This window comes from Python bivittatus, unplaced genomic scaffold (assembly GCF_059951505.1).
Source record: "Python bivittatus isolate LINGU-HERP-01145 unplaced genomic scaffold, Pbiv_v1 ctg000610_np1212, whole genome shotgun sequence".
Taxonomy (NCBI): domain Eukaryota; kingdom Metazoa; phylum Chordata; class Lepidosauria; order Squamata; family Pythonidae; genus Python; species Python bivittatus.
Genome location: NW_028277088.1, coordinates 32,627,150 through 32,639,758, shown reverse-complemented (window position 1 = coordinate 32,639,758; position 12,609 = coordinate 32,627,150). Strand labels below are relative to the sequence as shown.

Below are 12,609 nucleotides of genomic sequence, written 5' to 3'. Positions count from 1 at the left end.
AATTGTGTCTGGCAATATAATTAAAGCTTACTCTATTCTGGTTGCTGTTTAGAAAGAGACAGAAACTCTTTGCGGAGGCATGAATAAATAATATTTGAAGACCTGGAAACTTCTATCATTTTTAGGGTGACTCTAATGATTAATACATGTATCCAGAGTCATATAAGTTGTGTGTGCATGTATGTGATCTGTCTTCACACATATGAGGTAGAATTAGTGGCATAGAATGTAATGTAATTTATTTTCCATTTTATGCAGTGATATTTGTCTGGCTTCCATAATTAATTTAATAAGGATATGCTGACTTTTCAATAATATATAGGAAGAATTAGAATGGGGGGGGGGAATCTATTATTTTACCTTTGTACCCTGCTTGTTTTCTTAAGAAAAATTAAAATGGGAAAGACACACAGGTTTAACTAGTGCAAAAGCTAAAATATAAGTCCACAAACCCAGTTACAAAGAAAGCTAGTTTTATCTGTTCTGAATGGTATTGCTCTCTGCAGGGCTACTGATAAATTCCTATACATTCAAAAGCGAAAGTCCTAGATGCCAAGGGGATAGGTCTCCAAGATAAAATGTTACTCCAGCCATAGTGCATTATTTACTTCAATTTAAATGTGCCGCATTAAAGTTTTGCTGAGCTTCCCCGTTTTAAAAACACGGGAGAAATGATGTTTAAGCCAACTGAGGCCAGGGGAGAATAGCCTGATTCTTTTGCCTTGGGTTTGTTTTAAGATTGTTATGCTTACTCCCACACATATGAAGAAGAAACTCCTTACACATTTGGTCTTAGAACCGAATATGGTAGTCATCCTTAAGACTATTTACAGTTAGGGAACATAATTCCATGATTGGAAGACTAAACGTTGGTCAGTTTGTTTCTTGCCCATGTTTCTTTTTCCATATCTGCCTATTTCCTGAACTACCCAACCACTTAGCCAGTGCTCAGTGGAAAGATGGCTGGATGACCAGACGGATTTCACAGAAAGAGCAGGGAAACACACACAGCTCTATCAAACGTGTCTACAAATCAGTGACCCTATGCTTTTCTACTTAGAAGTACACACTCTTAAATTAAATGGGATTTACTCTCAAGTAATTGTGCATACTAGCCTACAGATCACAATAAAGAGAACTAAATTATCCAATCCACCTAATGCTGAGGGGGGTATCTCAACATGTGCAGGAGCAGAAAACTTCCCCCCCGCAAAAAAATTATGATTTTTTTTTTTTAGTCTATGTTTCTCTCATTTCATATCAGAGCAGCGGGTTGAATAAACAGGCCAAAAGGCATTCATCCACTCAAAACACTTATTACTCCAAAATAGAATAACCCAAATGTAAAAATTAAGAAGCTTATGTATTTTGTTAAAAAATAAATATCTGGGATGACAATAACTGCCCTTATTGCTGTAGTTTCTTCTGTTAATACATGTACTTTCTTTTCCTTCACCTTACCAGCAGCTATTTATGGACATTAGAAAGACCAATTTTATCAGCTCAAGTAAGGGTTTTTGACTTTAGCAAGGTAACTGTGGAGCTTCATTGTATTGAAAGCATAAAGATGGCTTTTGAAATTCACATGACATTGGATCAGCATGCCCCTTCCATTCAAAGCTTTGTGGCAAAATTATTAACACCATTATGCAAATGAAAGAGAAATTGCTGATATTTTCTCCTGTTTCTATTGAACAACTTAATATTGAGAAGAACAGCAATTAGAACTCTTGGATCAGATCTTCTTACTTGTCTTCTTCCTCACTTCTAACTTCCTCTCCCCTTGAAAGAACAAGGCTGTTTCTGAGAGATATAATTCAACTTTGCAGTTTCCTATTAACTCTGGCCACGTATACTTTTATGTCTGAAGACCTCTTCTTTGGATTCTCTAAAATCCAAGTATCTACCTTACTTTCCAGTATTTCTCTTACACAGGATTTTTCTGGGAGCAAGGGTACATCTTTGTTGCTTAGATAGAGGCAGTCAATGCTATATAATTACAAAGAAAAAGACATCATACTGTATTTTGGAAAAGGTTGTCTCTTCAGAACCCACGGAATCTGCTCCTCTCATCCTGTTCCCCCATCTTCCACAATGGCTTTTCAATAATAATATTTGTTATGAAGGTTATTGGGTAATTATTGCAGTTTTGTGAAACAATCCTTGCTCGAGGTGAAATCTGTCTCTGGATAATAAATGGCAGCTCTTGCAGTTCATTGCCAGGTTAAGTAAATGCAGAAAGGAAGATAAATCTGCACACTCTGGGACTCACCAGCAGAGCTCGCTTTAGACCAAGTTCATAGTCAATTTGCTTTTCCTTGGGCAAGGTTTCACAAATCCACTGGATCAGTTCTTCAATGTGTTGTTGGTAACATCACTATTTTTAAAAAGACATGGTAAAACAACCAAGATCTTAATATTATACAACTGGACAAGTCTATTTCAGAGCCAGAATTTACCCACCTGTCACAGAAACCACATAGCTCCTTTCAGTTTAGTCTGCTTTCTTCAGCGGTGGTGAATGGGCTTTGCAAAGTGATTTTAGGTTTTGCTTACAATGATAGACTTTTTTTAAAGACTTCTTTTTCTTCTTTTTGAGAACACCATATTCCTCTAAATTCTTGGGAAAGCCTAATGGGAAAAGGAAGGCTGTGGAATCAAACAAGAGCTTAATCCCCCTTTAAGGAGATAGAAGCTGCATTGCTTTTGTATATCTTTGTGATTAGGGCGTAACTACTCCAGGTCAAAGAGTTGAGGGTCAAAAGTTTACATCTTGCACTGCTCTTAGTCATGAGCCCAGACAGAGTTTGATGTCAATGTTATAGCCAAGATCTTGACTATCAACACAAAAGATAAAATAGCTTTGAGTTAAGTGTGTATCACAGTATGGACTCCAGCTGAACTCTAGTGGTTGAATGACCTCAATTACGGAGGGAAGGATAGAAAATTCCTCTTTTCAGAGAGGAATACACATTGTATTTCATCTTGCATTATCAAGCACAGACTTTCCCTGAATCAGGTGAACATGATGCTTAGACACACATAGCTCAATTATTCTGCACAAATGCATGGGAGCCCACATACACCAATAGAAATACCTTTCAGAGGGCAGTGCGAATGCTAACCAATTCATCAAGAGAATTTCCACTGATTTTAATGATTCAGAGTTGCGACCTCCATGAAGAGAATTGCAGCCTATGAAAGCTCCTTCTGTCATTTGTATACCTGAGTCTTGATTACAGCTTTCCCTAATTTGTGTCCTCCAGAAATTTTGAGGTACAGTTGCCATAAGTGTCCAAATGCATTTATAGGGTGCCATGTTAGGGAAAGCTGCCTTTACCTGAGTTTTTTGCTGTAATGGACTGATACAGCTGTTCCTTTGAGAACTCTTCATTTCCAACTGTCCTCTTACCTCTCTTTTCGAGAAAGGAAGCATGGTGCATATGAATACGTAAAGGGGTCCGGCAAAGTGGGGAGATTGTGATACATTTTCTGTGTCTCAGTATACCCAGAAAACAAGGTATAGTGAACAAGACAAAGCTTGTTCAGTCCAGTAATAACTGAATTTTTGGAGTGGAACATCTGGAATAATGTGTGCAGTTTGCTCTTGAAGCAGCAATTGTATAATCCTATTTTTAATAAGTCAGAAAATATATTTCCATCACTTTGAGCATCCATGTAATACGTACATGTATTTGTGTGTATATATCCCTTCAGTGAAACTCTTTTATCTAGTATCACATTTAGATAATAATTTCCTTCTTCTTCCAAGGAACAGAGAAGGATGATTGGAAGGATTTATTTAATCTGCTAAAATAGGGTTATTTTTAGCACAATTGCTCTTTGATTTGTTGATTACCAGATTTTTGCGAAAGATTTTCTGCTTTATATATGTTGCCTATAAGATAGGTGAACAACCACAGATGCCTGTTTTCAGATTGAGAAGGCACTATCTGTACCTATTGCCTGAGGAGTGGCTCCCTTGAATTCTTACTACGAATAGCTTACTTCTGAGCAAAGGGGTAGAGCTGAACTTTACGTGGTGGTTTGTTTTGGAATTGGAAAAGGTTGCTCCGTATAGAGGCCATCACAGAAAGATCATAAAAAGACCGATCTAATGGAAGAAAATAGTTTTTTAACAAAATATATCCATGTGTTCACTATACAAGTACAGCAAAAAGTTTACCCTGTCAATATAAACTGTTTAAGTTAAAAGGCAGAAGTTGACAGAGGTGTTGAGTTTCTAGAAATTTGGCAATCTGTTTTGATTTCTTTTTGGTGTATTTTTCTTAGAAATTCTTCTAAAAGACAAAATATTCTCCCTCTTCCATAACTTGAATTTAGGGGAAGATAATCCTCAGAAAACACTGTTAAAAACATACCTGAGTTAGATATGAAATTAAGGAGGAACCCTCCCCCAAACCTGATTGTCGTGTTTGCTCGTAATATTTTGGGTTTAATGGCCTTACTCCCAGATAAGTATATATGGGAATGTTGCCTAACATAAAACTGCAAGGCAGAATATGAGCTGAATATAATTTCTCAAGAAAAAAGAAAAAAATATTGGGCTCCATGAGCTGAATATAATTTTTCTACCTGCAGAAAGTGGTAGATGTCTTTGGACTATTTCTTTTCTTTAAAAAAATGTTATCTTGATGAATTAGAGCTTTGTAAAAGCTGGCAAAGAGAAACCTGCCTTTCCCCTCTCTTCTCCACTTGTCCCATTGCTCTGGTTTCTCTGACTTTCATTAAGGTGGAATTTGAAGGCAAGCAGCTTAAGTGTCGGAGAAAAAGGAGTTTTTCAAATACACGCTGATGTTTTCAGGAGTTTTCAGCATTCTTTTTCAAATTAAAAAATGATATTTTGGAAAGAAAATAATTTTTAAAAGCTTTTTATTTTTTAGCTACTTTGGATGGATTTAGAGCAAGATAGAGATTGTGTGCTTGTGTGTATAACGCATATAAACACACACACACCCTGTTATTTCCACCTGGAGCTCAGCACAAACTCACTGGTGAAGTAAGATAACCTGACTCTCAATCTTTCCAGCTGTTAAAGACAATTCTGCTGTACCCTTTCCTTTCTTTTTCTCTGAATTTTCAACACCATATTCCTCTATAAGAATAACCGCTAAGAGAGTACAAAGACCAGAAACAGTCAAACGCTTTTGATGAAAATTCATAGATACCTAAAATGTTCAGCTAGCATCTCTTCCAGTGTCAAAACCCAACCGCGTGATGCTGAGCTTCAGAAAAACTTGGGCATTCTCATCAATTCCTTTTAATGGGCTTTTTTAATTCTAGAAAGCAAAGGGCAAATATAGTCAGTCCCCACGTTTCATAAAATTTACATTTTTCTCATAGAAGCATTCAGGGGTTTTCCCCATTTAGGAGTAAAAGATTTGATCAAAGCCTCACCCCCCAACCAGCTTCACCCCCCCTTTTTTTTAAAAAGACACCCTCAAAGACCTCGTGAAAAAACTAAGTCCAAGGCCGAGGTGAACTTCAGGTCAACGCGTCTAACAAATATGAAAATGTCGCTTGGTGAAGGGCACGCCTTGTTATTTAACAAAGACTGTCAATGTGTAAGATTAATAAGAAACAAAATGCGCCCGGTGTCACTTTTCGGTCACTTTGAAACTTGGGGCAGGGTTGCATTGAAGAAAGGAAAGCTGCGTTAAATATATTCAAAACGCATCAAATCAGAGTGCCGGGCGTCGCTTCCCCCACCCAGTTCAGTTCGTCGCCCCTCCTTAGCCATCTCTTCCTCTCGTCTTCTCTTCCAGGCACGTGGGGCAAGACAAAACGTTTATTTTACCTACATACACACATGCACACACAATACACACACGCACGCACGTACTTTTTTGCCTCAGATACGATCTTCCTTCTCGAGGCAGCGACCAGCAAAGGAAGATAAATCTGCAATTTCGCTCCTCCTAGATCGGATGTTGGGAAAGACCCCTATAGCTTTATTCGTTTCCACTTTAATTTCGGTGGATTTTCTCTCACCCCACCCCAGCCACAGCTAGAACTTTTGATCCGGAGGTGTGGTGCGCCCTCCTGTCAGTTGAATCTTGCCCCCTCCCCAAAAGAGTGCGCGCGCGTGTGTGTTGCTGGGAAAGAAGGTAGTCAGTGCTGGCTAGGCCAGGTTTCTGGGTTCAGCGTGCGTGGCTGTGGAGCGGAGCCATAAATCTCTGCACGCATTAGGTGGGGGGGGGGCGTGCGAACGGCCGCAGGAGAGATAATCCTCGGTGGTCTTGGCCCGGCTCTTGTTTATGATAGGGAAACCGCCAAGACGAGGAACAGGCCCATCTCTGGAGCCTGAGAGAATCGCCTGAAAACCAGGCGGCGGCTGATCGGCTTTGGTCACCTTGGAGATTTACGGCCGCAGAGCAGAATCGTCTTCATTTCTGTGGCGCTGAGCAAAAGGAGGCACCGAAGTGGAAGGCAGTGCAAAGAAGAGAATCAGGAGCGCTACTCTTAAGCAGCCCCTGGGACGTTCTCGCCAGGTCACACCAGCAGATGGAAAGAAGGTACCTGCTTCCCATGCGTTGTTGTTGTTATTATTGAAGGAGACGCGGTTTTCCGATAGTTCTTGTCGCCCTCAGATCCAAGGGGGGCTTTTCTTTCAGGAGAAACCGCTACTGTTTAGAGGCGCTGATTGCAACTGCAGACTTGCTGCGTTCCAGGTTGAGCCACAAACGGGGCCTTAGCAAGTCAACTCATCCCAAGCGCTTGTCGCTGTTTGTACCGATAAAATATTGAACCCCACCTCGGGTGGCAACGTCCACACTTCCTCCCCCACCCCTATTTAAACCATAAAACAAGAGTGGAGGCGGTTGGATTAAAAAACAAAACAAAACACTTCTCTGTGGGATCCAGCGGTTGGGTCTCCCGTGTTGCCTGCAAGTGTTTTACGGCCTGCCCCAAGGAGATGACATCTGATTGCTTTCCACCGATAGCGCATGCCAGAGAAAGCGCTTCATAGAAAGTCTACTGGAGATGATAAAGGGAAACTGCTGTGCCCATTAATAGAGAGGGCATATTTCTGGTATTAGCTGGAAACCTGGGCATTGATTTTATAGGTCAGAGCTAGCGCATTAAAGAAAAGGGGCAATGGGGAAAGGGCGGTGGGTGGTAGCCAAAACAGCAAAGAAATTATCATCATCATCATCATCATCATCATCATCATCATTATAAAAATCTTAATAGAAGAGTAACGCTGGGACACGCACAGCTCCCCCCACCCGCCTCAAGAGATCTGGTTACAAGATTTTAATTTAGAAGCAATCGTTATCCTTATCCACATATAGATCGTGGAAGATTAACAATATAATCACAGCAATCCACATTTGTAGCGAAATAACCGGAGTGACTCTGGCCACTCGCGTTCTACAGATTAAGAAATCTGATTAAAACAATGTCAAACTGGAAGGTAGAGAAAAGGGTAGAGCACACGTTTATCTATGGGATAATCTTAAAATGCTGCTTTTTAACGGTATGCTTTTTGCAGAATAATCCTATACCTGTCTATTCATGAGAAGCTCCTATGGAGTTCACTATGATTTATTTTCAAGGAAATGGCCATAGGGTTGGTTCCCTGTTGTAATGAAAAAGGAAGAAGGCCTCTCTCTCTGCTTATGTGTGTGTTAAACAGATTTAAAACATCTCAGTTTCCATATTCCTGTTTTGTTAAGGGATCCATTTTCAGCAGTGATAGCAGAGATAAAAATTATTTATCTCATCTGAAGGCAATAGTTTTTGATATTTGTGAAAGGTGACAAGGCATTCAGCTTTTCTTTAAGATACGGAGATATGGTTTGGAGATTTGGAAAGTCATCTGGGCTTCAAGGAAAGCAGGGTTTCTGGTAATCTCTTGAATTTCTATGCTTCTTTATTAATTCTTGCAGGAATGTTGATATGACTTCATCCTTCTTAACTGATCCTCAAATTCATTGGATTTCTGTTTATTTTTGTCTATTAGTGTTCATTTCATATCCGCGCCCCTAGGTAATGATCTGACATTCCAGATTTGCCAAGGGGTGTCTGGTTTTTAAAATAACTAAATTACGTTAAAAAGAGCATATCTGAAAGCTCTGGAGAAGAATCTGAAGTAAACAAATAGCTCCTTGCAATTAGTTGGCCTTTGTTTCTTAGGATCAAATGAATTCATTGATTGCTCTGCTACCATTCCTTATTCTTCATTAATATTCCAAAATTCACTGAATACACCATGCTCTGTAAGATATTCTTTGTTTCAGAAGCACACGCAAGTTTCTGATCTTTAGCTGACTTGGCTGCCCTTTCAAAAACGGGGCAGGGGAAATGGAGAGAAAATACAAGGGAAAATCTTTGCGCTCCTGTCATGATACTCAGTCCTACTGCTTTGCTCACACAGTTTGTGCCTCCTGGAAAACCAACTTCTGCAGAACGAATTTTGCACTAATAGCCAAAATCCACCCATCTCTCTCTCTTCACATACTCAGATCGTAGCCGTGTATACAAGAAAAATAAATCTAGAATATAGATCACCTCTGGTTCCTTTCTCTTGATCAGATACACAGCTTGAAATCTCCAAGCCAATTCTTAGTTGGTGGAATTCCTCTTTGTATTTCTCCTTAAAAATTATAAAAACAGGAAACAGGCATTCTAGAGATTATTGCTCGGGTTTCCACAAGGAACGTTGTGGAACCTTGAAGGCCAACCGATTTGTGATCTAGTGAACTGCATTCAGGAAAAGCTCCTGAGCTAATAAATTAGGCCATCTTTCAGAAGCTACAAAACTCTTGGCGGCTGGCATTTGTAGAATCCTTCTCAGGCGACCCTCATTCTATACCCTCTTAAAACTTAAATACAGATGTTATTGTTTTGGGGGGGAGAACCAGGAACGCCAAATTAGGGGGTCCTTCCTTCCTTCCTTCCTTCCTTCCTTCCTTCCTTCCTTCCTTCCTTCCTTCCTTCCTTCCTTCCTTCCTTCCTTCCTCGTTTTACCGGAGAAAGTCGGACTGGATTCCTTCTTCCCTGTGTGGGGAAAAGGCACACAGGCCCATCCTGGACTTCCTCGGCAAATCTTCCTTCCATTTCCTGATCCGGGCTCTGCCACCCGCATAGCAATTGGCCCTGCCGGTCAGGTGGTGGGGGTGGCAGCGGTGTGTGTCTGTGTACGTGCGTGTGTGTGTGCATCCGAGCTCGCGCGTGTGCTTCGAGCTTTTGGGGTGGGAATTCGAGAGGGTGGGGGGAGGCCCAAACTTTGGCGGCGGGAGCTTGACAACAGCGGCGGGAGGGGGGGGAGAGAAGAGGAGGAGGAGGGAGGGAAGGAGGGAAGGAAGGAAGGGGGAGGAGGGGAGGGGCCTCCTCGAGACCAGAAAAACGACAACGCGAGAAAAATTAGTATTTTTGCACTTCACAAATTAATGACCATGAGTTCGTTTTTGATAAACTCCAACTACATCGAACCCAAGTTCCCTCCTTGCGAAGAATACTCACAGCTCGGCGGCGGCGGCGGCGGCGTGAACAACTACCACCATCCTCACTCCCATCATCACCCCCACCCCCACCACCATCATCCCCAGCAACAGCAGAAACAACAACAGCAGCAGCACCTGCGCCAGCCTCTTCCCGATTTCTACCAGCGGCCGAGCAGAGAGCCGGGATACCAGCCGCCGCCGCCCCCGCCGCCCCCCGAGGCGCGGTACCCCGCGCAGCCCTCTCACTACCCCGAGTCGCCTTATAGCTACGGCAGCCTCAGCGCCCCTCCGGGGCAGGAGCAGCCCGCTCCTAGAGCCTCGCCGCCCCCTTCCGCGCCGCTGCCGCCGGCTTCTTCAGCTCCTGCCCGGAAGGGCCATCAGGTGGCCCCCCAGCCCCTGCTCCAAGGCCACGGCCCACCGCCTCAGCCCCAGCAGCATCCCTGCGAAGCAGCTCTGGGGGCAGCTTCCGGGGGGAGTCCCAGCTGCCCCCTTTTGCCCGACAAGAGCACGCCCGGCCTCAAAGGGAAGGAGCCGGTGGTGTACCCCTGGATGAAGAAGATCCACGTGAGCACGGGTGAGTTGGCTCCAGGGGGACTGGGGACAGAGTGCGCGACGAGGTCCAGGAGGCTGGGCTAGGGCTGGACTCGGATTCTGGTGCGCGCGGGATGGCGCATTTCCTAGTTGTAAAGCGACACCCGGAAAGAAAGGAACAGTGAGAACCCCTTTTGTATGCGGGGCCCTTGAGCGAGAGATTTACGAGACGCCAAACTGTTAGGGCAGTAATTATGGCCCCCATAAATTTAATAGCCCTGGCAGTGGCTCTGGGCTGTATGTCTTTGAAGCTTTCCTTGAATCCAAACGCCCCAGCACCATTTCTATTGATCCCCAATTGTCCCCTCTTGCCAAGAGCCTGTGAAACCTTTTCTTCCCATTTTAACAAGGAGCCCAGTGTTGAATTTATGATACAATAATGATAACATTCCCTTGCCTTCTTCTTTTGTGCATCTGGGTATGCGCGCCTATGCCTGCATGTGCGGACGCTCAGTCAACCCCAGTTACAATGGAGGGGAGCCCAAAAGGTCTCGGACTGCCTACACGAGACAACAAGTCCTGGAGCTGGAGAAGGAGTTCCATTTTAACCGCTACCTGACCAGGAGGCGACGCATCGAAATCGCGCACACACTGTGTCTCTCCGAGCGGCAGGTCAAGATCTGGTTTCAGAACAGGAGGATGAAGTGGAAGAAGGACCACAAACTGCCCAACACCAAGATGCGCTCCTCCAACCCTTCTGGTCTCCACCAGCCCACCAAAGCTCCAGCCCAGCATCACCCACCGCCCCCCAGGAGCAGGGCCACCTCAAACTCAGCTTCACTATGATGGCCCGACTCACACAGGGAGGGACACCACCACCCCCGCCTATTCTCGCCTCTTTTTCCTTTTGGCCGGGGGACGAAGCAATTGTATTGAGTGGGGGAAACAGCAGAACAAAAATCCGTGGGAAAAGAGCACGTGTGTTCAAACCAAAAAGTATATAAGCTCTGGACAGTGTTGATCCTCTGTAAATATGTCCTTCTTTTGCCCTCCATGTTCTTTTTTTTTTTTTATTTATGGAAGATGCCTGCACCATATAATGAGGTGTGGATGGACCCAATGCTTAAAAATCATCATTTGTATAGATGTTTCAAGGCAACAGAATGTTGATAAGTGACTTTGTGAGACATGTGTAAATCCTAGGCTTGTGTTGTTTTGTGGAATGCTTGTTCCAGGACTCTTGGATAGAGGCAGAAGTAAACTGGTTTGATTTCACTGAAGTCATTTGGAAATTAGGGGAGGGGGACACTCAGCGGCCAACTAGCCTCATCCCTAACTGGCTGACAGAAGGTGTTTTCCATGTACCAAGAGTAATATTTTTTTTAAGTGTAGTTCTTGCTCCACTTGTGACATGTTAGTCTCCCTAATGTTGCATTTATTATTCTTTTTAAGAAAAATGCACCAATATTGCTATAAAAGCTCAGCCTATATTCATGTCATGTCACAGTCCAAGTCTATGAACAATATGTGAATTCTGTATGTACGCATTTGTGAAAGTGTGATGTGTGTGTGTATGTGTGTGTGTGTGTATATATATATAAATATATAAATATAATGTCCAGTGCTGTTAATAAAGAATATTCTGTACACAAATAAAATTAAAAGCACTAGACACATTGCCAGAAGTGTGCATTTGCCAAGATCTGGACTTTGGTTGATATGCTGTAGCTGCCTTTTATTTAAACATGTAGATGTATTGCAGTGTCTAATGTACACACACCGAGATAGGGTTTGCCATTAGCTGGTAAAGGCCAAGTCTTAGTATTACAGTCGAATAGTATCATGAATAGTATTATTTGGGATCAACACCCCAATCCAAATCAGATTATTTACTTCTTTAAGTCATGCTGATTTCCAGGGTCCTGGTTTTCATACAGCACCTAAGCCTTAGGCCCCTATGAGCCCAAGAAGGTAGAAGCAAGTCCTGTTGAAATACACTGGACTATGGTGGGGATGACGGGTTAAGTAGGCTGTCTGTAAGGTACGCAACTTGTGGCACCTATCTTCTTAAGTAGGCAACTGAGTTTATGACACCTATAGTTACTCACCCATCATGCAAAAACCAATCTTTTTCCATTGTTCAGAGGCTTCATCTTTCGTGCTGCGTATATCACTATTTCTTGCTCTATGCAGACTGTATAACTGATTCAATACACTGGAGGGAATGATTAATATTATTACTATTCTTATCATTACACTAGCATGCTTTACACCATATTGCAACTGAATCTTCCTTTGTTCATTTGTTAGTGTAGCAACTTTTCTTCCAGTTTTAATAACACACCATTTCTTGGGGACTATAATAAACCGGAATCCTTGATGCTAAATAATGCAGAGAGAGAGAGAGAAGGAGAAAAAGGCCGTGGAGCCAGGAAGATGGTCTTGATATAACAGTTTTACAGCTGATCCTTTGAATGGTTTGATTGTGCAATGGGCACATATGAAAAATCTCTAGCTTAAAGATAATTTGAGGTCTTATTCTAAGTAGCAAAACACATTAGGGCCTTTATTGGCATCTAGAACAAGAGTCTTCTGATGGGTGGCAAAT

The 12,609-nt window shown here is 42.6% G+C and overlaps 1 protein-coding gene across 1 annotated transcript; it reads left to right on the top strand.

Annotated features, from left to right (window-relative positions):
• The first annotated feature begins 6,529 nt into the window (after positions 1–6,529).
• On the top strand, positions 6,530–12,363 carry HOXA4 (homeobox A4). Its single transcript, XM_007434016.4, has 2 exons — positions 6,530–10,044; positions 10,516–12,363. Exons 1-2 carry the CDS (start codon positions 9,417–9,419, stop codon positions 10,845–10,847), a joined length of 960 nt encoding a protein of 319 aa, XP_007434078.2. The 5' UTR covers positions 6,530–9,416; the 3' UTR covers positions 10,848–12,363.
• Positions 12,364–12,609: the final 246 nt, after the last annotated feature.

Bases quoted from the DNA above. Each gene is read 5' to 3' on its own strand.
- HOXA4 (XM_007434016.4), top strand. From the start codon at position 9,417: ATGACCATGAGTTCGTTTTTGATAAACTCCAACTACATCGAACCCAAG. The intron at 10,045-10,515 runs GTGAGTTGGCTC...GCGGACGCTCAG, and splicing joins GAAGATCCACGTGAGCACGG to TCAACCCCAGTTACAATGGA.